The 18,038-nt window shown below is 36.7% G+C and overlaps 1 protein-coding gene across 6 annotated transcripts in view; it reads right to left on the reverse strand.

Moving 5' to 3' along the window:
• The window catches only part of CFAP206 (cilia and flagella associated protein 206), a 48,315-nt gene that overhangs the window by 6,380 nt on the left and 23,897 nt on the right, over positions 1-18,038 (reverse strand). For 3 of the 6 annotated variants that reach the window (XM_010948959.3, XM_074368650.1, XM_074368649.1), the window contains exons 2-10: positions 16,734-16,846; positions 16,029-16,112; positions 14,470-14,560; positions 12,809-12,997; positions 11,788-11,946; positions 10,453-10,661; positions 4,831-4,950; positions 3,518-3,716; positions 1,839-1,979 (exon numbers count right to left, since the gene is read on the reverse strand). In XM_010948959.3, the coding sequence (XP_010947261.1) occupies positions 1,839-1,979; positions 3,518-3,716; positions 4,831-4,950; positions 10,453-10,661; positions 11,788-11,946; positions 12,809-12,997; positions 14,470-14,560; positions 16,029-16,112; positions 16,734-16,841 (1,300 nt within the window). In that variant the 5' untranslated portion in view covers positions 16,842-16,846. Of the gene's footprint in view, positions 1-1,838; positions 1,980-3,517; positions 3,717-4,830; positions 4,951-10,452; positions 10,662-11,787; positions 11,947-12,808; positions 12,998-14,469; positions 14,596-16,028; positions 16,113-16,733; positions 16,847-18,038 lie in introns of those variants that run through there. The other 3 variants (XM_074368651.1, XM_074368653.1, XM_074368652.1) reach the window with 3 other exon arrangements.

Below are 18,038 nucleotides of genomic sequence, written 5' to 3' on the forward strand. Positions count from 1 at the left end.
AGGATACAATAATACTGTCTTATTTATCCTTTTCAACAAATATTTCTTGACCCTGTTCTTGGCACTGAGGATATAGAAGAAAACAAATCAATAAATATACCATAGGCCAGAGAGTGATCAGTGCTACAGAAAACAACAACAACAGAAAATAAAGCAGGTTAAGCATGTAGTAAAAGGAAGGAGGGTGAGGTTGATATTTTAAATTGCGTGATCAGGTACAGAGCTATCCAGGTATGGGGGACTGAGCTGTCCAGGCAGAAGGAACAGCAAGTGCAAAAGCTCTGGGGTGAAAATGGGCTTGGAATATTCAAGAATAGCAAGAAAGCCAGTGGGGCTGGAGCAGCGCACAAGGGCAGGAGTGGTGGGCAGTCAAGTGAGGGACGCCCTCTAAAGAGAACGCAGACAGGAAAGCCCAGCATCACTGGGGGATTTGAGCCACGTGGTCTGCAGTCCTGAAGAAGGAGGGGGTCCTACAAAACACCTCCGAGGCAAGGCAAGTGGCTGCTGCCCAGAAAAATAATGTACGAAGTAGAAATAATGTAGAGGGCAGAAATGAAGTCTCAAGACCAGCTTACTCAGAGAGGACTCTAAAACCCAAAGCCCTACAAACCCTTTTGCTTTTCTCCCCCTTTCTGAGAATCATAGTTGGTGGGAGCTGGAAGGGACCAAGCAGACCTCTTTGTTGGTCCTTCTCCTTTTCCTGACGTGGAAACTGAGGTCCACACCAGGCATGAGGATGGCTGAAGGTTACTCAGTTTACTAATGGTTCAACTGAGACTGGAAACCAGGCTCTCCTAATCCCTGCCCATAGCTTTTTCAACCCTATCATGCTACCTGTGTCATCACCCTACATTCATGTTTCTCTGGGTTTGTGTCTCTCATGACCCCCTTCCCTGCTTATTTGTGAAGAGAGAAGAGAGGGAGGGATGTAGGGAGGGGGAAGGGAAGAAGGAAGAGAAAGGAAAGGGAAAGAGAAGAGAGAAGAGAAGAAAGAAACCATCTACATTCTGTTGCTTTTTACTTAGTGCTTTTTACTTCATGGCTCTTGACTGATTTCTCCCCAGTATCAGTGGCCCTCATGGGACCTCAGAACATTATTCTCTCAGTTCCCCAAGGTGAAACTTTTATTACTCCCATAATGAAAAAAATCACTACCATTAAAAAAAATGAGTCAGTGTGTACATTCTCTAGCCTATGTACACACAATCCCAATAATTCTTTGCAATAATTCTATTCCCAGTTCACACAGCACCTTTTGGATAATGATTTCATCTCAGTTTCTGATTTACTCTTTGTTTTGGAGAAACTCTAGTTTTATATATATATAAAATAGAGAAATTTTACTTGGTAAAATATTGGCCATTTCCAGAGATGGATCTGACTTATCCAGAAATCCTGATCTAGGTTAATGGAATGGAACCAAAAAGTGACAAAGAATATTTTTTAATAAACATATCAGTCAAGCTAGTGTAGCTCTTAAAAGTAATTACTTTGGAAGATGACACATTTTAGTAATGCCACGTAACATTTCTGGAATCCCTCATTGACATACGAGTCATCCCCCTGTTATGATCTTGTAGCATCCATATTTCATCAGATACACATTCCATCACTTATCGCTTGTATTATAATTTCTTGTTTATGTCCGTCTACCAGGTCATACTGCAGGCATTTCAAAGATAAAGACTTTGCGTCATCTTTGTAGCTCCTTTCCTAACTCACCAATAGATTCCATGAAGTTTTACAAAGTGAATAAGGGAGTGACAATGATGGCACTTCATTCAAAAGAAAAAAAAAAAAACTGGGGAGGGGGAACAGTATTATTTCCAATGATGTACCTGGAAGGAGAAGACCATCTGTTGTAGCAAATGTGTATGGACAAAATCCCCGATACTGAATTAACAATTTATCAAAATTGGCTGTTGTTTCTGGGAAAAGCCACTCCAGTTTTCTGAAATCCGCCAGATTCACTCTATCTTCTGAAATGAAAAAGGCCAAGAAAAACCTTATTCAATGGGAAGAGTAAATCACGCAAGGGAATGAGCAAGAGAGAATGGTTGCTACGTGACTAAAACGGAGATAAGTCAACTTCATTCAAGATGGTGTAGCTCAGTAATTTAAAAACGTGGCAAAATACTTTGAATATGATGCTTATATACTAGGACTGTTACTTCTCAAAACAGATGAGAATGTTCTAAGCAGAAAGAGTCAAGGAGATATCACTTAGTAACTTAATTTTGATAACAAGGTATGTAATTTTTGTTCGTCTCACTTTTAAAGTCTTCCTAGTGTTGCTAATGCTGCTAATTTTTTTTTCTCACACAAATAAAAACATACATGTATGCCCCCGGGTTCTTAGCTTTTGCAGTTATACTTACATTCTGGGCCTGGCTCTGTACCCAAACAGCAGGCACCACAAATGACCCTGGAGCTACAACTAGAGGTTAATGTGCACTTGGGAGAAAACAGACCCTCTTCCCTCTTTTTTCTTGATACGCCTGAAAGCCTCAAACAATGATGAGATGTGGCAAGTGTAAATTAAATTCTTTCAGAAGAACATTGGGTCTCCCAAGTCACTGGGGCAGTAACTTGATAAATAGTTTTCTAGTGAATAAAAAGTTTTGATTTATAGTAGAAAATGACATGTCTTACCAATAAGGTTGAGTTTAATATTCACTGTTGAAGTGACTTCAATTTTTCAATTTCATTTAGTATTTGCATAGATATGCTGTTTGAATAAAACGAAATGAGTAGGGAAAACTTTAACTGGAAGGATGCTTTTGAGTCCCTCTGATTTAGTTTTCAGATTTTATATATCCTAATAGTTTAAGAATGAAAATTACCACTACATTTTTATTTTTCACTTTTACAAAAATAGAATTTGAAAAGGAAATTTAGACAGTAAATCATCTAATTTTACTTGCTGGGAAAATTTTCTTAGGCAACAATTCAAATCTCAGACTCTATTTTGGCATTTCTCATGAATTTTAAGTTGTCTTTAGCTAAGACTGAACAGACCAAGAAAGTAAAAAGAAGTTTATTAATAAAGACAACCTTTCTGTAAGAATCAATGCATCTCTAAAAAGGCCTAAAATAAGCTCAGTTTTACAGGGAAAATGCTTATTGATTTATAAATATCAACCTGAATCTGGAGTAGATAAATGGCAAATAGCATGCCAAAGAAATGGTGCTTTATATGCAACAAATATAGGAAGGATTAATATCCTTTTCTACTAGAAATCAATAATAAAGTCACTAAGACTACAACAGAAACACAGAAGCACAGAAAATCATTGTTAACTAAAACACTAACAATAATGTTAGGGATGGTCATTGCTGGACAGCAAAATACTCACTTTATATATTTTCACATTTTCTATAATAAACATTAGTAGTCTTATAATCAAGAAAGATGTTTAAAACTTTGTCAGAAAGATATAACATGAAAATTTTAAAACAAGAGTAACTTTATTCTTGAGGTAATTTTAAGAAGAGAAAATAACGGATGATTTATTACCCATGTGTTCTTTCATTCTATACATATCAGTTTTCACTGTCACTCCATCAAGAAGGTCTTGCATTACTTTCTCAGGAAAGAATAGTTCATGAGCCCCCAGAAATGGCTCAAGGTGAGTCATTAAATTACTGAGGATGCTAATCAAAACAGTTTCATCCTGAAAGCTGGTCCACACATTGGAAAGGGCAATGAAGATGGGCTGAGGAAGAGTCAAAAATGTTCAAAATGTCAGTATTTAATAAAATTATAAATCACACTGCTCTTAAAACTAAATACAAATTTTTGTTTGTAAAGAAATTAATTCTCCCGTAAGTCAATGCAAGTCTTGTGGGGTTAGAAAACAGAATCTCGGTAGAAATTGGACTCATAAATTATGAGAGAATAAACTTGTATTTTATTTCAAAGGATTGTATTTTGGTATGACTGTCAGTAAGTTAGTTGACTCAAAAGAGCCAAGCACATGTGATCACCTAAGAAACCTTTATGGATGCTTCACCTCAAAAGTTCTAGGGGAAAATATCTTCTTTAAAAAAAAAAAAGCTAAATATGACTCATTATAATTAGATTTATGTGGCTCAATCATGATTCAAAAGAACCTAGAAAGTTAAGGGACATATCTTAGACATTTCTTGTGACATGCAAGCTAAAGATTTCACATCAGTGAGATAAAATATTTTTCAGTCATATTAAAGGTCACTGACTTACAGAGCAAATACAAAATTAATCAGTCCCTACTTACAAGTGAAACAACTTAGCCTTTTGTTTCTTGGTTTTTAAAATCAAATGCTGGGAATGATTTCAGAAAATTATCAGAGGCTCACAATGCTCTATAAAATGCTGCATACGTATCTTGTACCTCTTTGGGGCTCCTGGATTTACCCATAAGGTGGTGCAGACACTCAGAAAGTCAGAATAAGTGCGAGCCTGGTAAACAAAGCGATTATTATCTGTCTTTTCAGAAAGGTCACAAGTCACATCACCTCTTTGCTGAAGGTAATTTCCAACCAGCTACTGTGAACACGCTTTCAACAATACACTATGGATTATTTTTGTTGCCACAGACAATACTAATATTATGGTTATAATCATACATCTGCAATTATCTACCAAGGGACTCCTCTCATCCAACCTAAAACATACAGGTTATATGATTATTACTGTAAAATAACCAAAAAGAACAGGATCAACTTGTATAAAGCTAATATTATCTTTTTAGTAATTAAATATAAGTAAAATTACTTCTGATCTAATTTTATAGGACTTAAAAGTATATTCACCCTTAAACAAGGTGAAAGTTGAGGACAAATACTTACAAAGACTTGTGATGTTGGGACAGCCGTCTTTGATTTCACAGTCATTTTTAATTGTTCCAGTTGGGCTCCTAACTGCTTTATCATCATTTCCACTTCTCGAGCACAAGTAATTATATCTGACTGTGAAGACAACATGATTTGCATTAACATTTTTATAACTTTACTACAAAAATTATATGTGGTTTAAGCCCTATCTGCTCCCCTCATCTCTGAAGGTAAGCTCAGTGAGAGCAGGGTTCTGCTCTCTGTGGTGTCCCCAACACCAAGAACACTCCTGGCAAATGGACACTGCTCCAGAAATACTTGTTGAATGGATGAATCTTTTGAAATACAATGGCTACAATTTTTCTCAAATGTATAAAGGTACTCTTTGATACTCAGTATAACCACATTCCCAAGTAGCAGACAGCTTACAGAGCTGTTATTTTCGCATTCCTCAAAGATAAAATTAATGAGGTGCTCCTTTGAAAACATTTTTTTTGGGGGGGGAGTAATTAGGTTTGTTTGTTTGTTTATTTTAATGGAGGCCCTGGGGATTGAACTCCGAACCTTATTCATGCTAAGCATGCATTCTGCCACTGAGCTATACCCTCCCCGCTGAAAACCATTTTAATACCAAGATTTCTAAAAATTACATTCAAGAATGCAGAAGACCTTTAAAATCACAGCATTGAAAGAAAAACAATGTATTTCTGATACTACAATAGTAATCTGAAAATCAGGTGCTAAATGCTGAATCTGAAATAATTGCTAACATTTATTCTTACTATATGCTAAGCACCATATTAAATACTTGTAAGTACAAAAAGAAATAAGTACAAATAAGAAAACCAAAGTACAGAAAGGTAAGTAAATTGCCCAAGGATAAATAGCTAATGAGAGGTAGAATCATGGTCCTACACCAGATCTTCTGAGCCCAGGGCCCAGCTCTTACCCTAAGACGTGACAAGAAACGGCAGTGGGATGGGTTTATGAGTACATACAGTGTAAAAGAGTGACCATGCTTGAAGGGAAAAAAAGTGCATTTGAGTTTTCAGATATTTGAAACCTAACTATATGCTTCATTAGACTATTTTTAAATGACAAAATATAATTACTTCATGAGAAATATCAAAAATTACCACTGTATTCAAGTAACAAATTTTTTAATTCATGATATAACATGCATTGTTTTAATTTTACCCGTATTACTTTTTAAGCATCTCCTCTCCTCTTGCCTCCTTCTCCCATACAGTATTATTTATCCTGTCTAATAGGTCTCTTGTCTACCCTGGAGTGTTGTTCTCCCCTTGATTGTTGGTTTCGTTTTAGGAATCAAATATGAAAATGGATTCCTTATAGTCTTTAGATATATGCGCAAACAAGAAGAAACAGAAATAAATCTGCGTGTGTTCTCCAAAGTAAAAGTTACATTGAATACATGACACTTCTCAAAACCTGCCTGTAAAGATTACTCCACACCTACTCCCCCCAGCTGTCTGCAGGCTCCATTCACAGACTAGGCATGCAGAACCTTTTGATTTTTCCTGATAATGTCCTAGAACACTCACTCTGTTTACATTTTACCAAAAAGAATTTGTTCACACCATGTGGAATTTTTAGTTGTAAAGCGAGTCCTCACAAATAAAGGGAAAGATATTCCCTGCTCAGGGATTAGAATTAAGATTGTTAAAATGTCTACCCAAAGCAACCTACAGATTCAATGCAATCCCTATCAAAATTCCAAAGGCATTTTTCAAAGAAATAGAACAAACAATCCTAAGATTTGTATAGAACCACAAAAGACTTCGAATAGCCAAAGCAGTCTTGGAAAAGAAGAACAAAGCTGAAAGCATCATGAATCCTGATTTCAAATTACACTACAAAAATCACAGTAATCAAAACAGCATGGTATTGGCATAAAAAGAGACACATAGATCCATGGAACAGAACAGAGAGCCTAAAAATAAACCACAATATATGGTCAATTAATTTACCACAGAGGAGCCAAGACTATACAATGGGGAAAGGATAGCCTCTTCAATAAATGGTGCTGGAAAAACTGGACAGCCACATGCAAAGGATGAAACTACAACACTGTTTTCTATCATGCACTATCTATTCAAGATAGATTAAGAACTTGAACGTAATACCCAAAACCATAAACTCCTAGGAAAAAACATAGGCAGTAAGTTCTTGACCTCAGTCTTGGTGACAGTTTTTTGGATTTGACACCCGAAACAAAGGCAACAAAAGCAAAAATCAGCAAGTCGGACTGTCTCAAACTAAAAAGCTTCTACACAGCAAAGGAAACTATCAACAAAATGAAAAAGCAACCAATGGAATGGGAGAAAATATCTGCAAATCACATATCTGATAAAGGGTAAATATAAAATACATAAAGAAATCATACAACTCAACAGCAAAAACAAACAATAGAATTTTAAAATGGGCAGAGGATCTGAATAGACATTTTTTCCAAAGAAGACATACAGATAGCCAACAGGTACATGAAAAAGTGCTCAACATCAGGGAAATGCAAATCAAAACCACAATGAGATATCACTTCACATCTGACAGAACGGCTATTATCGAAATGACAAGAAATAACAAGTGTTGGCAAAAGTGTGGAAAAAAGGGAACACTTGTGCACTGCAGGTGGGGATATAACTTGGTGCAGCCACTATGGAAAATGTAGGGAGGTTCCTCAAAAAAATTAAAAATATAACTACCATATGACCCAACAGTTCCATTTCTGGATATTTATCTGAACAAAACAAAAACAATAATTCAAAAAGATACAGGCTCCCCCCTCCCCCCATGTGCATTACAGCATATTTACAAGGAAATCTGGCCATTTGCAGCAACATGAATGAAACTTGAAGGAATTACACTAAGTGAAATAAGTCAGACAGAGAAAGACAAACATCATATGATCTCACTTATATGTGGAATCTTTAAAAAACAAAAACAAAAAACCTGACCTCATAGATACAGAGAACAGATAGGCAGTTGCTACAGATAAAAGGGTGGGGGTGGGACAAAATGGTGAAGGGGGTCAAAAGGTACAAACTTCTAGTTATAAGATAAATAAGTCATGGGCATGTAATGTACAGCATCGTGACTAGGACTATAGTTAATAACACTGTATTGTACAATTGATAGTTGATAAGAGAGTAGATCTTAAAAGTTCTCATCACAAGAAAAAAAACTATATATGTGCGTGGTGACAAATGTTCACTAGGCTTGTTGTGGTGATCATTTTGCAGAGTATACACATATATAGAATCAGTATGTTCTACATCTGAAACCAATATAATGTCATATGTCAATTATATCTCAATAAAAACACTGGTTTCACTTAAGGCTATCTATGATGATGCAGTAAAAAATACTAATTTTATTAAATCTTGATCCTTAAGTGCACAGCTTTTTAATAATCAAATAGGATTTGTGATCAAATAGGAAGACTTCTAATGCACATTAAAATACACAGTTCTCTTGAGAGAAACATTTACATGACGGAGTTGCAAGCTGAACTAGCCTTTTTTCCCTTCCAGTAGAACATCATTTTTACCTAAAAGAACAATTGACAAACTATGATTTTTGAGTCTTAGCTATTGGCAGATATTTTCTTTTTTCTTTTTTCTTTTTTTTTTTTTTTAATGGAAGTACTGGGGATTGAAGCCAGGAACTCATGAGTGCTACAACTGAGCATTTCCCTCCCCCTGGCAGATATTTTCTTGAAAGTGAATGAAATGAGTCCATCACTTCGAGAAAACAATAGTTTTTGTCACCAGTGGTAAAATTCACATTCTGAAAAACTTGTATCTGCTGCTATGAACTTGATGGTATCTGAACATAAAGATATTTCTAATGAGATTGTTGGAGGAAAAAAATAAGAATAAAGTTAGTCTTCTAGGAATGCTATCACTTAAAAAAAATTCTTTTCATATGCAGCCAAAAAATGCTTGGGGAAACCATGTGAGCCCAGCATTCTTTTTCCTCTCCCCAACTTTTTAATTTATATGTTTCTCACACATTTTTCCATGGACATTTTTTAACAAGCACAAATTCCACCTAATACTTTACTTGCATTATCAGAAAAATCAAGTCCTATGTTATCTATCCTGTGAGTAAGAACACCAATGAGAATTTAAAACTGTGAATCAGTTGGATGAATATGAGTCACGATTCAAAGCTGTAAGAAGATACTATGTAATGAACAAAGTCCTCTACAACACCCTTACAGTATGTGTGACAGTTTCCCAAGGTTCCTTCTTATAATATCCCTCCTGAACACAAATGGCAAAAGTAAATGTGAGGTTCTGCTCCTGTGGACCTATATGTGCTTCAATATAACCTGACTGTGAAGTCCTCTTAGTATCTGATAGTCACACAAGACTGAGAGCCACAAGTCAATGTTAGGGGAGCATCTCCCCTAAAGAATGATTTGGTTAAAGAGTTGATCTGGGGTTGTCTCTTCTGACGGCAATTAGATAGTAGGTCAGTTGTGGGGACCACTCCTAAATGTTGCAATGAAGTCACATCTTCTGAATGTTCATTTTTCTATTCTCTATAGTGGAAGTAAGGAGAAAAGACAGATCCAGTGCATCCAAAGTAGCATCAAGTTATGAAGATACAAGGGAAAATGAAGAGAGTGCCAGAACACGACCTGCTCTATCCCTGAAGACATGAGTGTTCACTTGCACAAAGGACAGTCCCGCTGATGCTGAGGTCTCATGGTTACTGAACAGCAGAGGCTGTGGAAAGTGACCAGGGAGATGGATGTGTTAATTACCTCAGTGGAGGGGATCCTTTCACAATGTATATGTAGATCAAGTCATCACATTGTACACTTTAAATATCCTACAGCTTTGTCAATTATACTTCAGTAAAGCTAGGGGAAAGAAAAAAACCCACAAAACAAAACAAAGCTGGTGGAAACATAGCTTGCTGTCATGACATAGTTAACAAACTGTGTTCCCTGGATCCCTAGGGTGGCACGGGGATGCTCCTTGATGAAAAGGTCCTCCAAGCCTTTCCAGAGACTGACTTTATATTTTTAGGATTCCAAGTAAGTTTCCACCTAAAATAAGGGGTTCTGCTGCTTTTTAAAAAGCTTAAAATCACCACTTTACCATATTTTTCAACTCTTTGGGGACAGTCTTTGGCTTGTTCATTAGATCTAAAAACATCAGGAAAAAAAATATCTTCTACCAATTTGTACAAGTAGAACAAATAATGACATAAAAGTTATCTGAGTGCCAAAAACCTGCCAAACAATATGTTAGATGCTTGCTTTGAATGAAAACAAACAACGCAGCACGGCCGATACACATGCGCACACCACTGCTTAACCACAGCAGGCAGCAACCAGACTCCTGAGGACCAAAGACAACCAACATATAATATCAACATATTTTCATTAATTTCAAAATGCAACTTCCCCATTTCTATTTTAGTTCTTAATCCTACAGAGGCAATATAAACTGAGTGGTTATCAAGGTTGCCTTCTTTATCAATGACCTGGTTCTAGCTTTTGTTTCAGACAGATATAAATATATTTAATAATAGATACTAATAACATATAAAGAGGTTGCAGTCTGTGGAAAAGACCAGCCTCTTGTGACATTAACTCACCAAAATGATCTGAAGGAAGATCTCATATTGCCGTGCATTGTACAGTGCTTCTTTGAGCATATACGGCTGAAGTTCTTGACTCAAGAGTGGGTTCTTCGCTGCTTTCTCGAGGATGGCTGTGTAGCGGTATGCCTGGTCCTGGACAGCCTCGAGCTGGGAATCAACATGCTGAGTGCTGACTGGGATTGCTTCCTGCAGAATAGCAGGCACTGTTTTTAAAGATATAATAAGAGAGATTATTATACCTGAAGGAACCTAAAAAGAATTCAGAAGAAAAAGCCTAGCAAGTGGTCCTATTCAAATACTGAGTTCATTTTTTTCCTTAACCAAATTAATCATACTGAGGCATGAATTTCATGGGTCCTACACCATGAAGCAAAGAAGAAGAAAAAAAAAAAACCTATCCAAACAAAAGACACCACCAGAATAATAACCAAAAGTTAAAGCAGATCAGCTTTTGCCACTAAAACACAGAGAAGTCGGAAGAACAGACAAGCTTTGGTGTTATGTGCTATTAACCATGTGCCTCTAGAAAAGCCACTATATCTCTCCTTCTGTATATTTTCTTCACTCTCTGTAAACAAGGAAAATAAAAGTGTACCACTTAAACTCACTGGGATACTGAAAAACAGCAGAATAGTCTAACAAGAGAGGGACCATTAAGAAGAATGGGAATTGGCTTTTTAGAACAGGTTTGAAATTGCAAAAAAATTACCCTATTGTGCTAGATCAGTGATCTGGTAAAAGACACTTCTCAGTGGGCCTAAGTGTATATCAAATTCACAAGGAAGTTGTTTATGACCAAACATTCCGTAGGTAGGTCCTTGGTCAAATATTTTAACGAGTACTTTCCAACTTAGAGATAATGGACGCATTAAGCATATAAAAGCATAGCAGATGCTCCTGAATTTTCAGGCTTGCAGACGTTTCCTCTTGGACCATTTCATTCCATTAACCATATCAGCGATGGTTTTCTTTTCAAGGTGATTTTTATATTTTAAAACATTGAATATTGATATTCCCTTTTGGTTATTTGACTTGAAGTAAAGAACACAAAGGCCCATGGAGTCGGGGAGGCTGGCCTCCCGGAGGTCCTCTCATCCCTTTTGCTGATTCACACTCCCATACTAGCTTCATGGTACACAAAACTTAAGGTCTTGCCCCAATAAAATAAAAAGTTACCATACATTATGAACAGGAGCTGTACCGGAGGTATAGTTAAAGCTGCAAACCTTACATCTAAGAATGCCAGTGGTGTGTTATGTGCAATTTCCCTCTGTACCATTACATTTTAAACCTGCAAAACGTATAGAATTAACCTAATGATGTACCTACAGTCATCAATGCCTTCTCCTCCCTTTCCACAGTCTCGGTTAAATAAACGGATTCCAGTAACAATCATGGTGAGTTCTTTCAGCTGGCGTTCTTTGTCCTTCTTGGAAAGAGTTAGAAAGGTCCCCAGCTCAACCGGAGGAAACACACTCTGTAGGGCAGCTAAAACAAACCACAAAAACAACAACAAAATAAAGGTTCAGAACTTAAAAAACAAGTCTCTTTCAGCTGGAAGTTAAGGGACTTGTTGGCTTGTCTTTATAGAGTTCCTTAGATGATTATTTAAGTTTCTAATACCTGATTGCAGAATACATGGCAAATTTAGCATATATCAAAAGTGAGCTACTGAAAACAATGCCTTATGTCTATTTTCAATAATTAAGCATCTGTCAGTAATTTGTTGGCAATGGGCATTAAAACAAGCTTTCTAATTTGGTCTCTGAGTAGAAAAATTGATGCTTTAGAATAATTATGGAAGAAAGTCATTGGAAGACTGGAGATCTTGCCTGTTCCTTACTGTAAAGCATGAAAGTGGGCAAGTATTTCCTTTCCCGTCATCCATTTTAGGTGACAGACTCAGCTCCTTTCATCAATATGAGATATCTTTTTCCAGCAGTCCCATTACGCAGTCAGACTGGTACTCTTAATCATCGTGCCAATGTTTCTCTAGTGAGGAGTAAGAGATCCCGAGGCACACACAGCTCTAAGATTAACAATATTTACTTTCCAGAGGTGCTACTTGAGTTTTAGAGTTGATACAGCCTGTAACAGGAATCTGGGTAAGTTTAAATCTCTTATTTGTGCTAATATTTTTTTCATGTAAAAGAAGAAAATTCAATCTTCAATACTTGTGATTTAATATATATATTTTTTAATGGAGGTACAGGGGATTGAACCCAGGATCACATGCATGCTAAGCCTGCGCTCTACCACTGAGCTGTTACCCTCCCCTAGTTTAACATATTTTATAGGATACAATGTTCATGTATTTTCATGGATGGAATGGAAATTGTGTATTTTTCACCTGTTGCCTCTCTGACAATCTTGATATCTGTTGGGGACCCAAGCCCAGAGCGCAGTAACACGTAGCTGACAATCTTGCGGTAGAGGCTTTCCAGTTCTTCCCGAACACATGCTCGATTATCTGTAATTTCTCTGCTAACAGAACTTAATCTAGACTCTATGACTCGGTGATGTTCTTCCAGAAATTCCCCTAAAATTGGCAAAGGACAATGTTATATATATTGATACTTGGAATTCTTCCAACATGAGAAAGTAGGACCAGAGGAAAAGAACAGCTTGGTATGGCAATTCTACTACAGGAAAACAAGTATTTTCTTAAGATGTAGTAATCAAAAAAATAATAATAAAAATAAAATAAAAATTAAAAAAACAGTGGCCAGCAAGTAACCTCAGAACAAAAATCTAGCAGGAAAAATTTATTACAACAATTTAAATGGCATACTTTGCCAAAACACATTAAGATTTTAAACAGATAATCCATAGAGTAATAGCAAATAGGGCTAAAACCTCCTAATAAAGCAGAAAGTACACAAGACAATTTATAATATATATTACAAACACATACAGTATAAATATATGTACTATATATATGCTATAGGTAAGTATATGCAGTACACTGTATGTAAGCATATAGAATATGAATATCCATATATGTAGTATGAATATTCCTCTTTAATTATGTGTATTTCTATTTTAGTTCTAGATAAATTTCCTTTGAATAGCATTACTGTAACAAGATGTTGCATGAAGAACTGTATCCCTTTCCCTTCTTCCTGTGATACAATGAGGTCTAGGCTTAACTGTGGCAGGAGCCACAGTTCACCAGCACAATTCTGGCAACTAAGTCAATAGGACATCCTATTTTACTATTATAAGGGCAATAATTAACATATCAACCATGCACAGTTTATATCTATAATTTTACCACAAACTTTGCAAAGTAAGAAAAATCTGAATTATGTCATCAATTCCACTACTATTAAGCAAAAAATTTCACTATTATTTCACTATTATTAAGCAAAAAAGTAGGATGTACGATTTTACACGTCACATAATGAAAGTTTAATACATAGAGGGGGGAAAAGACAACAAAAATCACCAAATGGTTAATAATGATTGCTTTACAGTGGGGCAGAGGCAGTCCAGTCTGTAGAGAAATTTATTTTCCTTTTTCTCTTGCATCCAGTTTGTCTTTGATGTATGTAATGAACTACTTACATAAGGAAATATGTTCTAAACTTAAATTTACCATCATTGACTTCATTTCTGGGTAAGTTACATAATTGAGGTAAGCATTATTAGATAATAAAATAAACCAGGAACAAAAAAATCAGCAAATTAAAAACTTTTATCTTCAATGGGCTGGTTGTTTTAATTTAAATTATTATGTATTCATGGTATAACAGTTAACACACAATAGACTTGGAAGCCTAATTATTATGGGCATAGTAATAAGAATTTATTTTTAACATTCACAAAGGCCACTGGTGTTTCTCTCATTTAGCCTTTCCAACATTATTATATTCTTCAAAGTTAGAAAAAATTTCAAAGGAGAGATGAAAAAGTAAAATTGCTCTTGGTCAACCAAATGAAGCCCTTATTACCTGAAATACAATATGAATCTTTTTAAAGAGGATATCAAAATAGGTAGATGTATGTTACCTCGACTTGTATAATTCATATCAAAGTAGACTTGCATCTTTATGGTGTCCAGGGATGGATTTTTACTATCCAATAGCCGACTCACACAAAGCTGAAAAAGAATTCCCATGCTTCTAGTTACATTTTCTGAAACAATCAGAAGTATTTTCCAAAGTTATTTTCAAAAAAAGGGAAACATCAAAGCAATAGTTTCTGATATTTCCCCACCAATAACTTCTTTTATTATTAGTTTTCTCTTTGAGGAGTTCATGCTTTATAGCTTATAGTTTACTTAACCATGCTTTATGGTTTACCTAACCAACAACATTTATTAAGTAATAAGTTATTTCCCCTGAGTTAACCACATTACCACACCCAGGTGGCTAATAGGCTAGTGGGAGGCAAGGAACTTGCCCTTTCGGTTAATCTCTGCCGTCTGAGTCGGAGTAAATGTTCCCTGAAGCTTATGCTCCTGTCTTGAGCTCTTCCCGAGTTCCTCACTACTGTTTATTTGAGCCTTCACATCTTTTTTTTTTTTTTTTTTTTTTGTGCTGATGCTAGAGGTCATGTGCATTTTATAAAAAGCTGTTGCAGCTACCCTCCCCTGCTCACAAGATTTCTCTGGCTGTCTTTGGTTTCAACATTTCTTCCTCTGTTCTGTTTTCTCCTGTTCCTCGTCCCCCAACCCTGCCCCATTTATAGATGGCTCATTCCTCTTTTCTGCTTTGCCCCTTTAGATTAGATGATCAACCTGAATTTCTTCTCTCCTCTCCACCCTCAACCCCACTCTTCCCCAGTTCACCCATTAGGCTTTATTTAGTCTGCACCTGGCGGGCACATCAACAGCCTCACTCTCCCCCCATCTCCCAGAGCACTGATCCCTGCTTTCCTGGGAGGAGGGAGAAGAGAAAGCAGGAGTGAGGCCTGGACACTGTATCTTTATGGAACTCGTGCACCTGATCCCTCCAGGCAGGTTCAGATGGACTGCTCCAAGCACAGACTTTACAAAGATTAGCTCAACCACAGGAGTTTCAATTGAGAAAAGGAAACAATCTTTATCACCTGAATATGAAACATACTGACAGTTAATGCACCTGTCATATTTTCCTTAATAGCAAAGCCCCAATTTGGATTGAGACAAAGATCTGTTCAGCTAAAAAAGGAAAGAAAGAAAGAAACAAAGACCAATGTCCCGAGCTCACCTGCAATATCATTCCAGTCAATAAATGCAAATAGATGGGAGGGATTCTGGGAGAGCCTATTATTTTCCAAAAACAAAGTAACAGACCCAATTGCATACATTTTGACCTTTGTCCTCTCACCTTATATCTGCCTAGAGGTGGACGAGCTCTCTTGTGACATGGGGTGAAAGCATATGCATGATGGGGACTCAGGAAGCCAGGAAAAACAGCCTCTGGACCTCCAGACTTTGTTTAATGAGAAAAAAAATCTCTCATATGTTTGCACCACTATTTGGTAGGTTTTGTTTCATGGAGCTGAAGACAGTACTGACCAACACAAGCACTATATTTAGAATTGCAAGTAAATAATTCCAAGTTTGAGAACTGTTGGATAATCACCTTAACAAGTTTCTGCACATCACTTTTTAGGAGCATTCTATCTGTGTTAAAGCCATTACTTGGGTCCAGGACAACAGCTTTCACCTAAGAGTAGGAAAGAGCCCATTAAATTTATTTCAGAGTATTACAAAATTAGTTTAATATTTTCCCATTTTAAAAATAACTGCCTCTTGATTACTCAGGGGTTGATTATTGGGCTGATTTTCTTATTACCCAACTCATCAGCACCTTCATTAGCGGCTGAAGAAAGGGAACAATAAACATTAAATCTGCATGTGGTGTTAGAAAACGTGGAGAAGTAGGTTGACAGCAATGGCTAGATTTTACATTGGGAAATTATTTGATTATTTTTTATCGTATTTTTCTTGTGTATCATTAAACCAAAAGCAAGAATGGAAAGACCAAGGCAATGAGTAATTTTTACAACAGTGAACAAAATTACATACTTAAAAACCTCCCACACAGGAAAACATTATTGATGTTTCTAAAACTCATCAAGATCCTTTAAATCAGTCTCTAAAAATCTAGAACTAACATGCTGTACAGACTTAAAAAAAACTTTTTTTTGGCTACCTTGTCCAATGATCTCAACATGTTTTCAATGGAATAACATTTAGGAAAACATCAGAGTTTTTAGAAGAAAATGAGCACCACTTAAAAACATTTTTTAACAAAGCAGTAATTCACAAAAATTATTATTCTTACCATAAATGCAACCAGAGTTTCAGAAACAATCTCTCCATGGGCTGCACATTCTTGTCCTATTTCTCGAATGATATTCTTTATAACACTTTCAGCCTGAGTGGGAGGCATTCTGGCTAAATAAAAAGAGATTGTTTTTTCAAAATTGTATTTATATATTACTTTTTCCTCTTGCGATTTCTCCACTATTATATTTGTAAAGAGCCATATTATTTATTAACGTGTTAGTATTTTCTAGCATCTAGGCCCCTCTTGTTTTCCATTAGTTTGTTTTATATTTATAAAAATGAAGGACTTTGTTGATGACAGAAAGAGCAACTGGGACTTCAAATGATTGAAACATTCCCTCTTTATTTAAATGATGGTGGTCACCAAAACTACATTTATATCATGGTATTTTTAGATTTAAAGAAGGTTAAACAGTATTGGTGGCGGGGAGAGGCAGAATTAATGAGAAACCCCATCTCATCTGTGTAGGCGGCCGCGTACAGCTTGAAGGAGGAAATACTTATTCCACCACAGTCACTCAATGACCTTTCATAATTATAAGAGACTCTTGGAAAACAATTCTTGCTCGAATCGTTAAATTCTTCTTGCACATTCAAGTTGGCTTTTAGACTCTTGATTAAAAACATAAAAGCAAAAAAAGTAAAACATATTAAGAGAGCTATACATCATGGGAAAAAATGAATTCCTGGTTATTAATTACTAAAAACCAGAAAAAGGTGGTAGGTCTTAATGGTTATCTGGTTTTCTGATTCCTATTAGTAACTAAGCATAGGGGAAATCAGCATGCAGAGAAGAATAAACGCAATCCCGGGTAGATAAAGCTAACTTTTCGCATTACTAGTGTTCAGCTAAGGTTAACACTTGGCATCTTGTCCAGCAGACCCAGACTGCCTGGGTTCCATCGTGACCCCACCATTTTCTAGCTGAGCCTTTGGGCATTTGCTTCTCCTCTCTTTGAGGCGGTTTTCTCATCTGAAATATATAGATGCAACTACTACCCTTTTCCCACAGTTGTCGCGTGGAATAATTGAGTTCTATGTGCTTAGTGGTTAAAACAGTGCGTGGCGTAAGGTAAGCACTTAACTCAGAGGCTTGTAACAACTACCTACGCCCAATGTTAGCCGTGCGCGCGCGCGATCGGGCACGGAGCACGGGTAGCTACCGGCTCCTCTTGGTACGCTCCCCAGCCCCACTCTCGGAAGCTCTAAATCTCCCGAGTTCCGGCCGTTGCGGGCGCTAGCGGCCCCGAGCAGCGGCAGGAAGGCCCTGAAGCCGGCCCAGTAGCCGTTAGAGGTCTCA

The sequence above is a fragment of the Camelus bactrianus genome, chromosome 8 (genome assembly GCF_048773025.1).
Source record: "Camelus bactrianus isolate YW-2024 breed Bactrian camel chromosome 8, ASM4877302v1, whole genome shotgun sequence".
Taxonomy (NCBI): domain Eukaryota; kingdom Metazoa; phylum Chordata; class Mammalia; order Artiodactyla; family Camelidae; genus Camelus; species Camelus bactrianus.